The sequence below is a fragment of the Manis javanica genome, chromosome 16 (genome assembly GCF_040802235.1).
Source record: "Manis javanica isolate MJ-LG chromosome 16, MJ_LKY, whole genome shotgun sequence".
Classification (NCBI taxonomy): Eukaryota; Metazoa; Chordata; class Mammalia; order Pholidota; family Manidae; genus Manis; species Manis javanica.
In genome coordinates this window covers 3,012,142-3,026,623 of record NC_133171.1, presented here as the reverse complement: position 1 = coordinate 3,026,623, position 14,482 = coordinate 3,012,142, and the positions used below count along the sequence as shown (strand labels likewise).

At 43.7% G+C, this 14,482-nt stretch overlaps 1 protein-coding gene across 1 annotated transcript in view; it reads left to right on the top strand.

Annotated features, from left to right (window-relative positions):
• Nucleotides 1-13,272, top strand: part of TMEM170B (transmembrane protein 170B) — a 68,499-nt gene extending 55,227 nt beyond the window's left edge. Inside the window, exon 3 of the mRNA XM_037011192.2 lies at nt 11,756-13,272. Within this exon, the coding sequence (XP_036867087.2) occupies nt 11,756-11,985 (230 nt within the window). The 3' untranslated portion in view covers nt 11,986-13,272. The remainder of the gene's footprint in view (nt 1-11,755) is intronic.
• Nucleotides 13,273-14,482: the final 1,210 nt, after the last annotated feature.

Sequence of the window (14,482 nt, the reverse complement as noted above, 5' to 3'; positions counted from 1 at the left end):
TATCTGTGAAACACAACACAGTGAGATATGCTGAAATAAATTGCGTGGAACATTAGAAGTTGTTAGTTTTACAGAAAAATACAGGGCAGGTAAAGGGGGATTGTAAGTAGAATGTGACCAACTGAGAAAAATGACAAATGATAATTTCTATTCCTTATGAAGAACTGGTCTTCCCAATAAACAAGTATTAGAACAAGAATGCACATACACGATCTGCAGAATAAGCATTTATATTCTCAGATATTGATATTTATTTCTAAAATAACATCAGACTATTATAATTTTGTACATTATATATGTGTATGCACACACATAGAAATATAATAATACATGTTTTAATTTAATAAAAGAACATGTATGTACCCACCAGGAGCTTTGATATCTCTCCCAAGCCACACACAAAAATGGGAAATCCCTAAAAAAGTCTTTTTGTTTATTCAGGAAGAACTTCTAACCTGAGCAATTTACATCTCTTGGTAACATAAATCACAGAAGCATCTCCCTGCCTTTTGATCGTGTCCGTGGATTAGGCATAAAGCTACTTCATGCTGGCCTCCAGCCCAAGATGGTTATTGGAGCAGAAGGGATTCGGACAACGCGGCTGGCAGAGCGGGAGGAGACTCACTCTCCCCTTAAAGGAGGGGTCTGTTGGGGAGCACAGATTTTTGCTAGGCATATCTTCTTGTACACTTTATTCCTGCTCTGAATCCCAGTCAAAACTCCAGTTTCTGGTTTCTTTGAGAGTTCTTGGTGCACAAATAAGCAAACAGGAGATAAGGAATGTCCAGTCATTGTTCAAGGATTTTCTGGAATTTGGAGCATTGTGATTTTTGTTGTTTGGAAAAGGCTTTGGTTGCCTGTTTATCATACAGTGCAGGCTCATGAGTAGCTTCCTGGGGGCCTGGCCCACATTCTTGGTCCCGTTGGCGTCTCTTGCCCAGCAAGGCTCATTCAGGGCGTCTTCCCAACATCCTGTCTGAGAATGACCTTCTTTTCTCCGCTTACTAGGCTCGGAGTCCTTATTGAAATGACCTTCTGCACAGGAAGGCCCGTTGTGGCGCCTGGCAAGAGAAAACAGCCCCGGTTTCTAGGAAGTAAGACACACGCGTACACACACACACACACACACACACACACACACACACACACACGCACACACACACATGCTGGAATCTTGTTGAGAAAAGGGGAAATGTTTATGTTCTTACATAGGCCTGATACGGAAAACCAGCAGACATTCCAACAGACAGAACGGGGTGAAGGCAGGTGCAGGGAACACAACTGGAAACCAGAGACCACCAGCCGCAGGTCCGCCGGCACCGCAGCCTTGCTGGCCGGGCCACGCGCATGGGGGTGCCGAGACGGAGCCAAGGTCGTGCGCGTGCCCGTGGGTGCATTCAGGCTTAAAAACTACATGAGGGAAAGCCTGCCAAGCCCTCAGTGTTTGAGAGAAAACTAAGCCTGAAATTTATTTTAACATTTAGAAAGAATTTCATTTTTGCCGCGTGTTCTAAAGCTGTCAGGCCTCATTCACTTTTCTGAGTGGGCACCAGAGAGAGCAGGGAATCCTCCAAAAAGGGGCAGCTGAATTCTTTAAATTCTTAAATAAGATCTGCTTGAACATGATAAAGAATGTTAAGGAGCCTTCGCACTCCAGTAGAATAATACAGTTTTAGAAGAAAAGCCTTTGTAAAGATCCTAAACAAGACACTCACTTTATAAAGACTCTAGTGACGGAAGAGTTCAGTGCTATGACCCGTCACCCTTTGGGTAAAGCATGGTTGGAAGGCACAGTTGTGATTCCCAGTTGTGATTCTCACAGTGTTCAACATGCTGTGCCCCCTCTCTCGGGACTGGTGATGAGGATCTGTGCCTTCATCATCCATACAAGCCCCTCTTCTCAGGAGGGACACACCCCTCATTTAACATCCTGCTATCAACATCTTGAAATCCTTAATGATGCTGTCTTTGAACTTGTGTTTTGTATATGAAGTCCAATGGGACCACGGAGCATGTCCGTGCGCTGAGTGATCACAACCAGTATGAGTGTCCGTTGGTCCTTACTGCCCATGGAGCATCAGGGGTGGCCCATAAGCACAAAATTCGCAGGACCAATGATGTGTCCGAGTCCAGGGATGCCTCAAAGCTTATCCAAGGTCTGTGCCTGGGTCCCAGGGAGCAGAGGAAGGGGTGGGCACTGACAGTCCCAAAAGACCACGCTTCCCATTGGACCCAGAACTTGCTTGGAGTGCAGGAAGAAGGCGGTCAGTTTCTAAGAAACATGAATGACCAAGGAAACCTACCATGTCCTTTCTTAAGCTTGTCATGTCCCTGGATTAGCCAAACATGCTGAAAGTGAAGACATAGAAGGAAATGAGAAGATGGGGTAAATGATGGTTTTCTTTCTTTTCAGTCCTTCCTAACTCATCCATGAGCCAGAGAGACTGTTAGAATGTGTAATATCAAAAAGTGAAATAAGAACAGTGGAGTTACTTTTGTGCAGTGTTTCCACTCTTTCGGTAAGAACAAAATGTATATACATACATGAGCTATGAAATATGGGTTATTTAATTTTAGAGGTTCTGCATGTGAATTACAAGCTCTTATACCTGCATTTGAAACTGGCATTGTATTATACAAAGACGAATGGTAGAATTCAGGCTAATAATTCAAAATATTCATTTTTTCTTTACTTAGAATGACATTAGATAGCAAATAAATACCATGACAAGTTGAGAGATGGCAGGAGAAAGGAAAGCACTTTATATTATAGCACCTTTAACATTTTTTTCCCCATGCTTTTAAACAATTAACAATTTTCATTTTGCCTCAGGCCCCACCCGACATGTAGCTGGTGATAAATTTGGATGTCTGCAGAAATACCTAACTTAGTTGTTAGGCTCAATCCCAGTAGTACATTTATATAGTCCTACTAGTTTTCACATTATATTTAATTAGGATTTCATTTTAGTAATTGTCTTTGTTTGGATTCTCCCAGAAGCATACCCTGAGACAAAGATTTGAGTGTAAAGAATTCATTTGAAAGATGATCCGGATCACCCCAATGGGTGGAGAGAGAGAGGGACAGATGGGAAAGGAAGCCAGTTAATGGTGGGCTACCAAACTGGCTCCCACTGTGGGGACTAGAGCTCCACTCAGCTGGGGAGCCCGGGGGACAGTACTCTCTCAGAGTCACCTCGGATGAAGACCAGTGAAGCTCAGGTGTTTGTCTCCTAACTGTCTGTCTATCACTGGTGGAAGGCTGTTCCTGTCCATCCCTTATGGCTTGCTCTGTACTGGCTACCATGGAGAAAATACAGCCCTAAGGAAGGGCATCACGGGAGCAAGCAGGGTACCAATAGCATCTATTGCATTAGTCAAGCAGTGAAGGCGTGTATACAGATTGAGGATACCTGTTAAAATGACTAGTGAGACCCCGGAGAAGAACAATGATATAAAATAATTATGCATCTTTGCTTAGCCTGGGTGAGTCCTTAGAAAAACACGATCACAGATAAGTGTCCCAAATGATGGTATTGTATCTGTTTCTGTGCAAAACATGAGATGGAACTTTCTGGACAGTAAGGAAATACAGGGGATCTGAAAGGAAGCTGCCTCGAGATAGCACAGTGCTGCTAAGGAAAGCCGACCATCCTCGGGAGGTCTGCAAAGGACCTTCTAGTGTCATTTGCCAAAAGCCAGCTTCAGACCTTCTGGTGAGTTTAGTCTTTGGTGACTCTGGCCTGGCTGCTGGTTTCCTAATGCCCCGATCCACGCATCGGGGATATAGTGCCCAGTCCCCTGCAACATCCCTCTGGGGCCCATCTGACTGATAATGGCTCAGTGCCTGCCCAGTTGCATTCACTTTTTACGTTTTTAAAAATTTTCGGAACCTAATTGTATTTTGATTTTATTGTAATTTAGTGGTTCTCTACGCTAATTTTATTTCATGACAGTCCTGGCAGCGTCAGAGGTCCTGAACAACAGTCCTTGGATTTTTGGTCAAAACTAGGTCAGGGCACAGGCTGTTAGGTGCTACGAGGGAGACTCATGGTCTTAACATGTTTCCTTGCCCTGGAAGCACCCAGGAGGGCAGGCCACTCCCAGAGAGTGGATGTTGGAGCAGTGGTGGGAAATGTGTGGTCTGGCGTGGGCTGCTGGGCATGATGGCACCTGGGGCTGGGATCGGAGCTGACTGGAGAGGGTGAGGCGGCGGCATCTGGCCGAGGGCCTGGTGCCCTGCTGCCCCAAATCACTGTCCAGTCCTCCTGCGGCTGGTGTCCTGTTGGGGATCTGCCTTGCTTCTCCATCTGGGGCCAGGCTTACAACTCAGCACATTTCAGCTGTTTCATGTGGAAGTTTGACCTCCAGGAAGCCACTGCTGCCATGCGTCCTAAAGCCACTTTGTCTCTGTCCATGATAGTTTCCTGCTCCTCCAAATGCTGAAGTTTGATATCTAGTTTCTTCATTTGTGTCTCAGCCGGGAAAGCCACCAGGGACTGGATCTTTCTTTCTGCCCCAGCAGCCAGGTGCTGGGCTTGCTGTGGAGGCAGGAGCCGCTCCTGCAGCTGCGGCCCCTCCAGAAATGTCACGCTCCGCTTTCTCCTTCCCACTACCGCTTTCCCTTTCTCTGTGCATCCCTGTGAGTTCCTTGTTCGCTTGAGTCTCCTTTTCATCTCATGTGGTATCCATATTAACTTCACTATCCTGTTCTCCTCACCAGTTTTTTTAAAATTTTCTCTGCTTTGTGCCTTATCTGTTTCACTTGTTCCATTTCCCTCCTTTGTTTTCTGCCTTTTCAGACCAAAGACCATCACTATGTGTTTCCATGTCCTCGTCAGTTCCTTCAAGCATCTCTGGCTCTTGGGGCCCCTTACCTGCAATACAGTTGTTCTCCAGGCTTGAAGTACTCACTGGAGGATTTCCAGAATGGTAATTGATGAATTTATTGGGGGGTCTGAAATCAACTTATACAGAGAGTTAGCATGGGAAATATGTATGGAGAGATAGTATACAGCAAATCCTCATGGTTTGCTTTTCGTAAGTGCAGATGGGTACTTGTAAAATGTAATGTTTGTAAAATAGTAGTGGTTCAAACAATGCCATTTATAGGAGGATGTCACACTGAATCCTTTTTTTTCAGCCTTTACATTAAACAAACAAAATGTGAGACTATGTGCATACACTCACCTGAGCTTCATCTGGGATTTTTAAAAGACCAGACCACTTTTACTTTTTAGTTCAGTTTTCACTGCCTTATTCTTCTGGATGGGGGTTTGATTTTACCATATATATAAACTAATAAGTTAGTCTGTTACTATTTCATGGATGCTGGCAGAAGCCATGGGACTCTCAAATCAGAGAAAAAAGACTCTACTGCTCATGGTGTAGCAAGCAATGCATGCCACCTTTTGCCAAAGAAATACAGTGCATCCAAGATGAATGCCATTCACTCAGTGGGTTTGCACTAAAAGCTACACTGAACTTGTGGGATCCATTGCAAATGGTGACTAACTTGCCCCTTGTTCAGGGAGACATGTTGACTCATTTCTCAGGTGAACAGCTGCAAAAACAATCCTGAGAAATTGCCTGGGTAAAAAGTAGAAGTCTTGCAGTACTGGCACATCAAGCAAGAAGTATAGGAGATAGTATAACACTCATTATAAATGTAATCCATAAGTTTAAGAAGACAGTAGTGGTCATGAGCATATTGAGAGAAAACATGAACTTTAGTTCAAAATAAAAAGACCCAAGTCAGCTATTTAGATATGAAAAGACAGTGTCTGAGATAAAATTATACTGGATGGTATTAATAGCAGATTAGACATTATGGAGGAAAATATTAGTGAACTTGAGGACTTAGCAATAGAACCTGTTCAAAGTGGAGCCCACAAAGGAAAAAGGATAACAAACACAGCCAGAGTATCAGTGTGTTAACCACCGGTTAGCGGGATAAGTGGGATAATAACCAATAAGTGGGATAACCACTGGTAGCCTCATATATGTGTAACTGGAGTTGAAAAAGGTGGACACATAAAAAATGTTTAAGAAAATAATGACTGATGGCTGAAAATTTCCTATAACTATAGAAAACTATAAACTCACAGATCCAAGAAACTCAAAAAAAGCAAACAGAAGAAATGTGGAGAAAATGAGCCCGAGGCATATCATGATCAAATTCAACCTGGGGTAAGAATAAGAATGGTGGTAGGGATGAGGCCCATGAAAAAATTATTTTGATTTTGATTTCAAGTTTTAGAAATCATGATAAGGAGAAAATCTTAATAAGCAGAAGAAAAAATATACATTATACACAGAGGAACCAAGATAAGAATTTCAGAAGACTTCTCCTTGGAAACAATGCAAGTTAGAAGACAGTGGAGCAATGTCTTAAAATGCAGAAATTAAAAACAACTAGCAACCTAAATTCTATGCCAGCAAAAATAATGTTCAAAATGAAGGTAAAATAGAGACTTCTGCAGACATATGAAAGTTGAGAGAATTCCTCACTGGTAGACTTGCACTACAAGAAATATAAAAGGAAATCCTGCAGGCAGAAGTGAAATCATATCAGATAAAAAGCTGGGTCTATATAAAGGAATGAAGAGCATCAGAACGGTCTCTTCACCCAGGATATCCGCTCCTCCCAAGAGCTCCTCTCCATGTTTCAATCTCTACATGGAGCAGAAATGCCCCGAAAAGCACTTGATCCTCATCATTGTCATGGGAGCAAGAAATACATTTTATTTGTGCTATAGGAACAAAAGGATAGTAATTAGGGTGGTGGGACTTGGAGAGGAGGATAGCTGAGGGAGGTTCTAGAAGAAAATAGCTCTTCTTTTTGGCCAGAGCAGAGGATTAAATGATTGAAGCATTAAAGGATTCCCCTTGTGTGATGAATGGAAAGAATTTAGCAATATACAGTGTTTGTAGAGTTGACAACAAATTTAACTTGGTGTATTTGGGGATAGCAGGAGGGATAGCAGGACCTTGGAAGAATTGAGAAGCAGAAATAGAAATTCAAATTCAGGAACCCAAGTTTAAATCTGCATAGACTTTACTCCTCACTGCCATTCTTGGCCCAGGTTTGCCTTCCTGAGAATAAATTTATGCAAATTTCTCTCTCTTTATGAATAACTTTTTTTAGGTGTTATTAAATACCAAAGATGTAAAGAAGGAGGAATATGCCCTTATCGCCACACTTACAGAGACCAAATACTCCTCTTCCCTGACCCTCAACTTGTTCCCTTTCTGTTTTTTCTGTCTCTTTCCATATCTATAGCCATGGGAATAAATTCCAACACTGGGCTGCAAATGATTGATGTTAAATAAGTAATACAGATCATTGTTTCAGAATTGGGGGCCAGGGGCTCAGCAAACATTTTATGGATGAGAGAGGTTTGAGCTGGCAAGAAATGGGATTTTGATGAATGGAGATGAACTGTTGGTGTACCTTTCTGTCTGGGAAGATAAGGAGTTTATTGGTAGATCTGTTGGGTTTGAGGAGTGGATACTTACCTTTAAGCAGGCTATTTTGTTCTCCAAAAGGTTTAGTCCAGAAGGGAAGGAAGGCCATACATATACATACCTATCTGTAAGTCTCCCACATAGGTGAGGGGGAGAAGGCAGTGCGGCTGGGATCTCCAAGGAGTAAAGTCAAGTGAGAACGGCAGAGGGTCAGTGCAGAGATCTCGGAAGTCAAAAAGGAGCCAGGAGGGAGATGCCTGGGGAGTTCCAGGAGATCAAGAGTGTCAAAACATGGAAGGTCCAGGCTGTCCAGTGATGGGAGCAGAGCCTGAGAGCAAGCCATCAACCTGGGCAAGTGCAAAGGGGGTTGGGAGAGAGCAGTTCCAGCAGAAAGCCAAATTTCTGAGGGCTGAGGAGGAGGTGGGTAAGGGTGGGGCAGAGACAGGGTCAAATGAGTCTACATGGAAATTAGCAAAAGTACCCATCTGGGAAGACTAATTAGAAAAATGTGTTTCTTTGTGTCAGGAAAAAGACATCCCATTCTTAGGGAGAGGCAGTTTGTGACCTTTGCCTTGGCAAGTGGTCTCAAGGATTCTGTTACCATTCCTCCCTGACCCAAGCATCTTTGGGCAGAATATAACTTATGGAGTGGGTCTGTCATGGTTCTGAGCAGGGACAAACAGTATAGAATGCTCATTGGTGAATATGGATGGTGTGGGGAACGATGAAATAGCAAGATCATTCCAGGGAGCAGAAGGTGTCACAGGAAGGTTCTAAGAGAAACCCGTGTGCCTTTCTAAGCGGACGTTGCCCCCTGTTCCTTCCCCACCCCTACCTTTGTCCATCATTTCTATACCCCTGGATTTCAGAAGTGCTTTAGGAGGAGAAACACATTTGTGATGCTAATCATGGTGTTATGGGCTGAATTGTGTCCACCAAAAATGTAAAGTCCTAAGCCCTAGGACCTCAGAATATGGCTTTTTGGAGATAAGGTCTTTACAGGTGTGATTAAATTAAAATGCGGTCATTAAGGTGGGCCCTAATCCAGTACAACTGGTGTCCTTGTAAAGCTGGAGATCAGGACAGAGGCAACTTGGCTGAAGGAGGGCCATGTGAGGACGCAGCAAAAAGTGGCCATCTGCGAGCCAAGGAGAGAGGCGTCAGAAGAAACCAGGCCTGCCACCACCCTGATCTGGGACTTCCAGTCTGCAGAGCTTGGAGGAAATAAATTATGTGGTTTAAGCTTCCCGGTCTGTGGTTCTTTGATATGGCAACTCCAGCAAGCCAATACACATGGTTAGAAAAACATTCCATAAAAAATGCGAAACAGTTTCTTGCTGGTGTGAGCTCTGGAAGAAGGCTGTGGGATCAGAGCATGAAGGCATGAAAAGGTGCGAGGTGTGTAAATCTAACTCAAGGTGGGAAAAGTTCTGAAGGTCAGCTCTGCTGCTTAGTAGATTCATGACATAGGGGAAGCGAATTTCTTGGTGTCTAGGTATCTGCAAGTGTCTGAGCTTCATGACTGTGTTATAGAGATGCCACCAGGATTAAAGGAGAGAATGTGTGCAAAGTGCTTAGCACAAAGCCAGTGCTTGACATGCTAGCTCACCTTCTTGTTTTTCGGCAAATAGTAAACTCTTCAACAGCCAACATCATGTTCTCTTCAGCTTTTGAAATGAATGGGAAACATTTATTGATTGTCTCCTGTGAGTCAGCCTTTCACTTCAAGGAACAAAACCTGTGGGGAAGTTAAAGTTTGTCCAAAGCCCACTGACAGTAAGCAAGAAACCAGCCCAGATGAGTGGACATCAAACCCATCTATGCAATGACTCAGAATACGCCTCTTCTCTGGCTCCTCTCAGTGTCCTTTCTAATACCTTCAGAAGTGAAAGAGGACCTATTGCTGATACCATCTCCTATATATTAGGAAAATACAACCCAGGAAATACTGATTCATCCATGTACATACTCAGCATTTGAAGTAAAGTCAGTTCTTGAACCCAGGTTTTTTGGCTATTAATCTGATCATTAGATACTTAGATCCTGTTTAGACATTCAGATTCTCTGTAAGTGCCCCTCAAGATGGTGCCCATGCCCTGTGGGTGGACTTGACTTTGAAGGTGATTTTAGAATACCACTTTTCCTAGGTGGGGTGGGAGACCCCTCAGGGTCAGCCATGATCTGAGGGCAGTGGCAGGGGAGTGGACCCAGCTGGGGTTTGGGGTAAGAAGACAGAGTTCTGGTTTTACCAGCAACTGGCTGGAGGACATCGAGCACTTCACTCCTTTTAGCCATGTGTTTCTCATCTGAAAACCAAAAAGGTTGGGCTTGATGGTTTGCAAAATTCATTAAAACCCAGTTCTGTGATTCTCTGAATGGCCCTAGGGGGCTGGTAAGGAGCCCAGAGACATGGAGGCAGAGATTTGCTCCCTGTCAACTCAGCAGGAAGGGCAAAACCCCACCACGGGTGATGCCTTTTCATGGTTGGAACCGCAGAGGAGCCACAGTATTAGGCAACCACGCCCACATTAATGTATTGGTTACAGGAACAAGTCTATTGGGGACTTTAAGGAACTCAGTTTGTACTAGAAGGGCCTGCAAGAAGAAATCCTTCAGGAACTCTCTGGCCACAGAACAGAGAGTCCTAGAACAAAGCCTGTTTTGATCTTTGGTCTTGGCTAAGAGTGATATCGTATCTCTCACATAAACTACGATGCTTGTATTGTTTGCATGCCAGCAATAAAAAAGGAAAACACAACCAAGTGGTTTGGTTAGTTTTGGCATGCACAATTTGGGGTGGGAAATTCCCTCAGATTTTGGCGGATCACCTAGTATTTAATTTTTTTAAATAAGTGTGTCAGTTTCAAAATACAAGAGGTTCTTGTTGAACGGTAATCACAAAGAACTGGACATCCTGGCATTTGGGACAAACATTCCAGCTTGTTGGCATCACTGCCCTTACTGTAATATCAGCGATAACAGCAGTCACCACACTGCAGGGTAAGGTCCCTGGGGACCTCCTGGGGGAAGCCTTTGCATTTACGGCAAAAGGCAGTAAAGAAAAGGGAGCTGACGTTTAACCTAGACAGTTCATGTTTGTGATAGCACTTTCTAGGTGTTCCAGTGTTGGGATCAGCGAGCCTCAGGGGGGCCCTGGGACCCTGACCATCAGTTACTGATCTGGTTTTGAAGTTCACTTTCAGATCTTGGGTAGACATTGGTCCTAGCTTTGGTAAGCTTCTGATTTTCTGGTTTCGGGTCCACATAGGTGTAGGACCTCTATGTTCTGATTTCCAAATCAACGTATGACTTGATACCTTGTCTGACAATGTGGTCTGGGGCCCTTTAAACCCAGAGTTGGTGCATGGATGACCAGCTTCAGCATTGCCCAGTTAGAAATGCAGAAGCTAAGTCCCACCCTGGACATTCAGAATCAGAACCTGCATTTTTAACAAGATCTCAGGGTGATTCACTTGACATTTCAGTCTGAAAACCCCTGTGCTGGAACACCTGATTTACAGGCACACCACCCTGCCCATCCATGAGATAGATTAGCTACTCAGTGGTCCAGGAGAGTTCCATTGTAAGAAGAAAGAAACTTAATGAGAACAGTCAGAACTTTATCTGTTTTCTGCTCTGCAGCATCACTGCTTTTTCAGGCAAAAGGAAAGATATTTTTCTGTTAAAAAATATATATATTTGGAAAAAAGCTGACATGATGCATACAAAAAGAAAAGGAGCCCTTAATACCACTGCTTAAAGAGATACGAATAAACGGAAGTCACCCTGTCCCATTTCTAATCCCACCCACAAAAGTTCCAAATGTTGAAACCGTACATCACGGGGTTAATTCGGACGGAAACTGTACACCACAGGAAGACGAACAAAAATCCCTGAGTTTGTCTCACAGGAAGACAGGTAAATAGGGCATCTGCTCTTGGAGAGAGAATAGGATGAGAAAAAGACGGTTAAAACCAACATGGGCACTGTGAGACTGCGCAGAAGGAACCTGCCTGCTCGGTCAGTTGTCGCCATCTGAAAACCCCCCATTGTGCACAGATAGCTTTCCCCGAAAATGCACACGCGTCTTATGTAGAAGCAGGTACTAGCCTCGCGCACGCGCAGAAAAAGACCCTCCTTTGCTCCGCCCAGTTAGTAAGGCACAGCTCCCTATCGCCCTGCCCAAAAGTCGGCCCCAGCCCTTGACCGGGGGAGTTAGGACTAGCCTCTCGTCTCCCAGCTCAGCGTTTGACTTTCCGACCTCTGCTTTCCTTTCTGCTTTCTTCAGGTCTCCCTGCCAGCTCCACAGAACGCGCAGGACCCTGCGGTATGACTCCTTCAGTTCACAACAGGGGCTCCCACACAGCCGCCCACGAGGCTCGGGCCAGGGGCGCCCCCGGAGAGGTCGCGAGAGAGCTCCGGCTGCTGGTTCTCAGCAAAGAGTTTCCAGTTGCTTTACAACATCCTTTTGTGTTCGAAGCTGGAGCTTTTATTCCTTCTTGGAAGGCTAGGCCATAACTCAGTTGAAGTCATCATTTTCCAATTCCTCTCTAATGTTTATTTGAAAAACCCTTTGCTTGATGCACTTATAATGTCATTGCTCTGAACCTTGATAAAATCATCTATCATCCAGCTATCTATCTATCTATCTATCTATCTATCTATCTATCTATCTATCTATCTATCTATCTATCTATCATCATCTATCTCTCTCTCTTTCTCTCTACCTACCTACCTACCTGCCTACCTACCTACCTACCTACCTATCACCTGAGTTCAACAATATGTAATGGCTTACAACATGTTACACATTAAACCTGCACCTGCTTGCCTTCTTCTTTTTGTAACCCCAAACTTAAGTTGCAGTCTTGGAAGATTTGGGTCCCATTGGTGACCAGTACCTTCCTGCTCTGAAGAAATCTCATCTGAGGAAGTGACATAGTCACAGGATGAGGAGACTGTGTGCCTTTTTCTCACATGTGGGATTTGGAAAGAAAGGAATCCCCCACCCCACCCCGCTCCTACTCCCTGTCTGGGACTCATGACCCATGTTTCATTGTTTGTCTACATTGTTTTCCTATTTATCTGTATACCAGTTTCCTGCTGTAACAAATTACCACAAACTTAGTGATTTAACAAAACCAATTTGCTATTTATAGTCCTGGAAGTCCAAAGTCCAAAGTCTGTCTCACTGGGCCAAAGTCAAAGTGTTGGTAGGGCTGGCTCCTCCTGGAGGCTCTGGGAGGCCCCTTCCTTGCCTCCTTCAGCTTCAAGAGGCTGCCAGCATGCCTCATCTCACAGCTACATCCCTCTAACCTCTGCCTTCATCCTCACATCTCCGCGGACTCTGGCCCTCCTGTCTCCCTCTCACAAAGACCCTGGTGATTACACTGGGCTCACCAGATAATTCAAAATAATCTACCCATTCTAAAGATCCTTAATTACACCTGTAAAGTCCCTTTTGCCATCTAAGATAATATAGTTACAGATACTGGAGATTACAATGTGGCCAGTATCTCAAGGAGGCCATTATCCTGTCTATCACACCCTAAGGAGCAAAAATACTGAAACTGTGACTCTTCAGCATGTTCCACCTCTAAGGTGGAATTTTATTTTTTCCTATAGCTTAAACTGCTTGGAATCATATCACATAACAATTCCCAGATGCCTCAGAGAGGGAGAGGCTGACCATACTTTTGCTATCTCTCAGAGTTGTGTTTTTACTAGAATGGAATCAATATGAAGAAGTGACATGGTGTAAGACAGGAAGCATGAAAGAATGTAAAAGAATGTAATAAACCTCATACCATCTATTACTTATTGAACTTGTACTATGTTTCAGGCATAGTGCTAGGTTCTGTACACACAATATCCCATTTAATCTGCATAATTGGCCAGAAAAGCAGGCATTGGTATTTTTGTTTTAAAGATGAGGAAACTGAGTTGATCAGGTATTATGGGCTATTTGCATAGTTTCATCCGGTAAGTGCCCAAGGACTCCCATTTGTCAGTAGAAATGATGTTTCTGAATGTGGTGTTTAGTAACTAGCGTTACTCTCCTTGAGAAGATCTATTTATTGACTTCCCCAAACTCTCTGATGTTGGCTAACTTGGTCTAACCCTAGAGCATCAGCAGAGTGAGTCCAGCCATCATTAGAGAAGATAGTGTTTACCTTGTTTTCTGGTGTATCGCTCATTACTCTCCTTTGCCACTCAGACGGCCAACAGCCTACTGGATCTGCTTGCCTTTGAACTGTAGAGCATCTTCATGGCTAGAATTCAAGGCCCTGGTATAGAATACATTCATACTTAATTAACATTTATTGAATATCTATCATAGCCTGTGGTTTGAGCTGGTTCTCTCAATAAAAGTTTGATGAAAATGTGGCTGCCACCAACATACACCACTTAGTTAAGAGGTCAAGTGGCTTAAAGTGATAAGAAGAACTTCAAAGTCTGGCTACTCCCAATATTCTTTAACCTGAGGAAAAAAAACAGATGACTGGACCACAAACTGGTCTCAGTATTGTTACCTCTTATTCTCCAATCTCATGGAAGTTGAGTTCTGAAACATGTGTCTATTATCACAATTATCACCTGTCACAAATATTTGTGTATATAGGAAGAAAAAGGAACACAAAACCATAATACAGGAATTTAAACTGATTTCAGCCCATCTTGACATTTCTTAGGTTATACCCAACCGTTGGTGTGCTGGAGCCAGCTTAAACTGGCTCTCAAGAGCCAATTGTACATATGTCTTCCCAAGTCCCTATTTCATGGCTCTGTGATGTCAGGCTCATAGCTTGAAATTGGCCACGGTAAGGCTGTTTATACCATGAAAATCTGCAAATGCCGCAAGTCAGGGCTGGCTGGCTTTCTTTCTTTTGTTCTTTCTTTCCTTTCTTTTTCTGAACAGACATTAGTAGTTTAATAATGGTGAAGAGAGCAGTATTTTAAAATCATAGATCTGTGTCCTGGAAGAGATGCTAGAGATCAGCCATAATATTTTTCC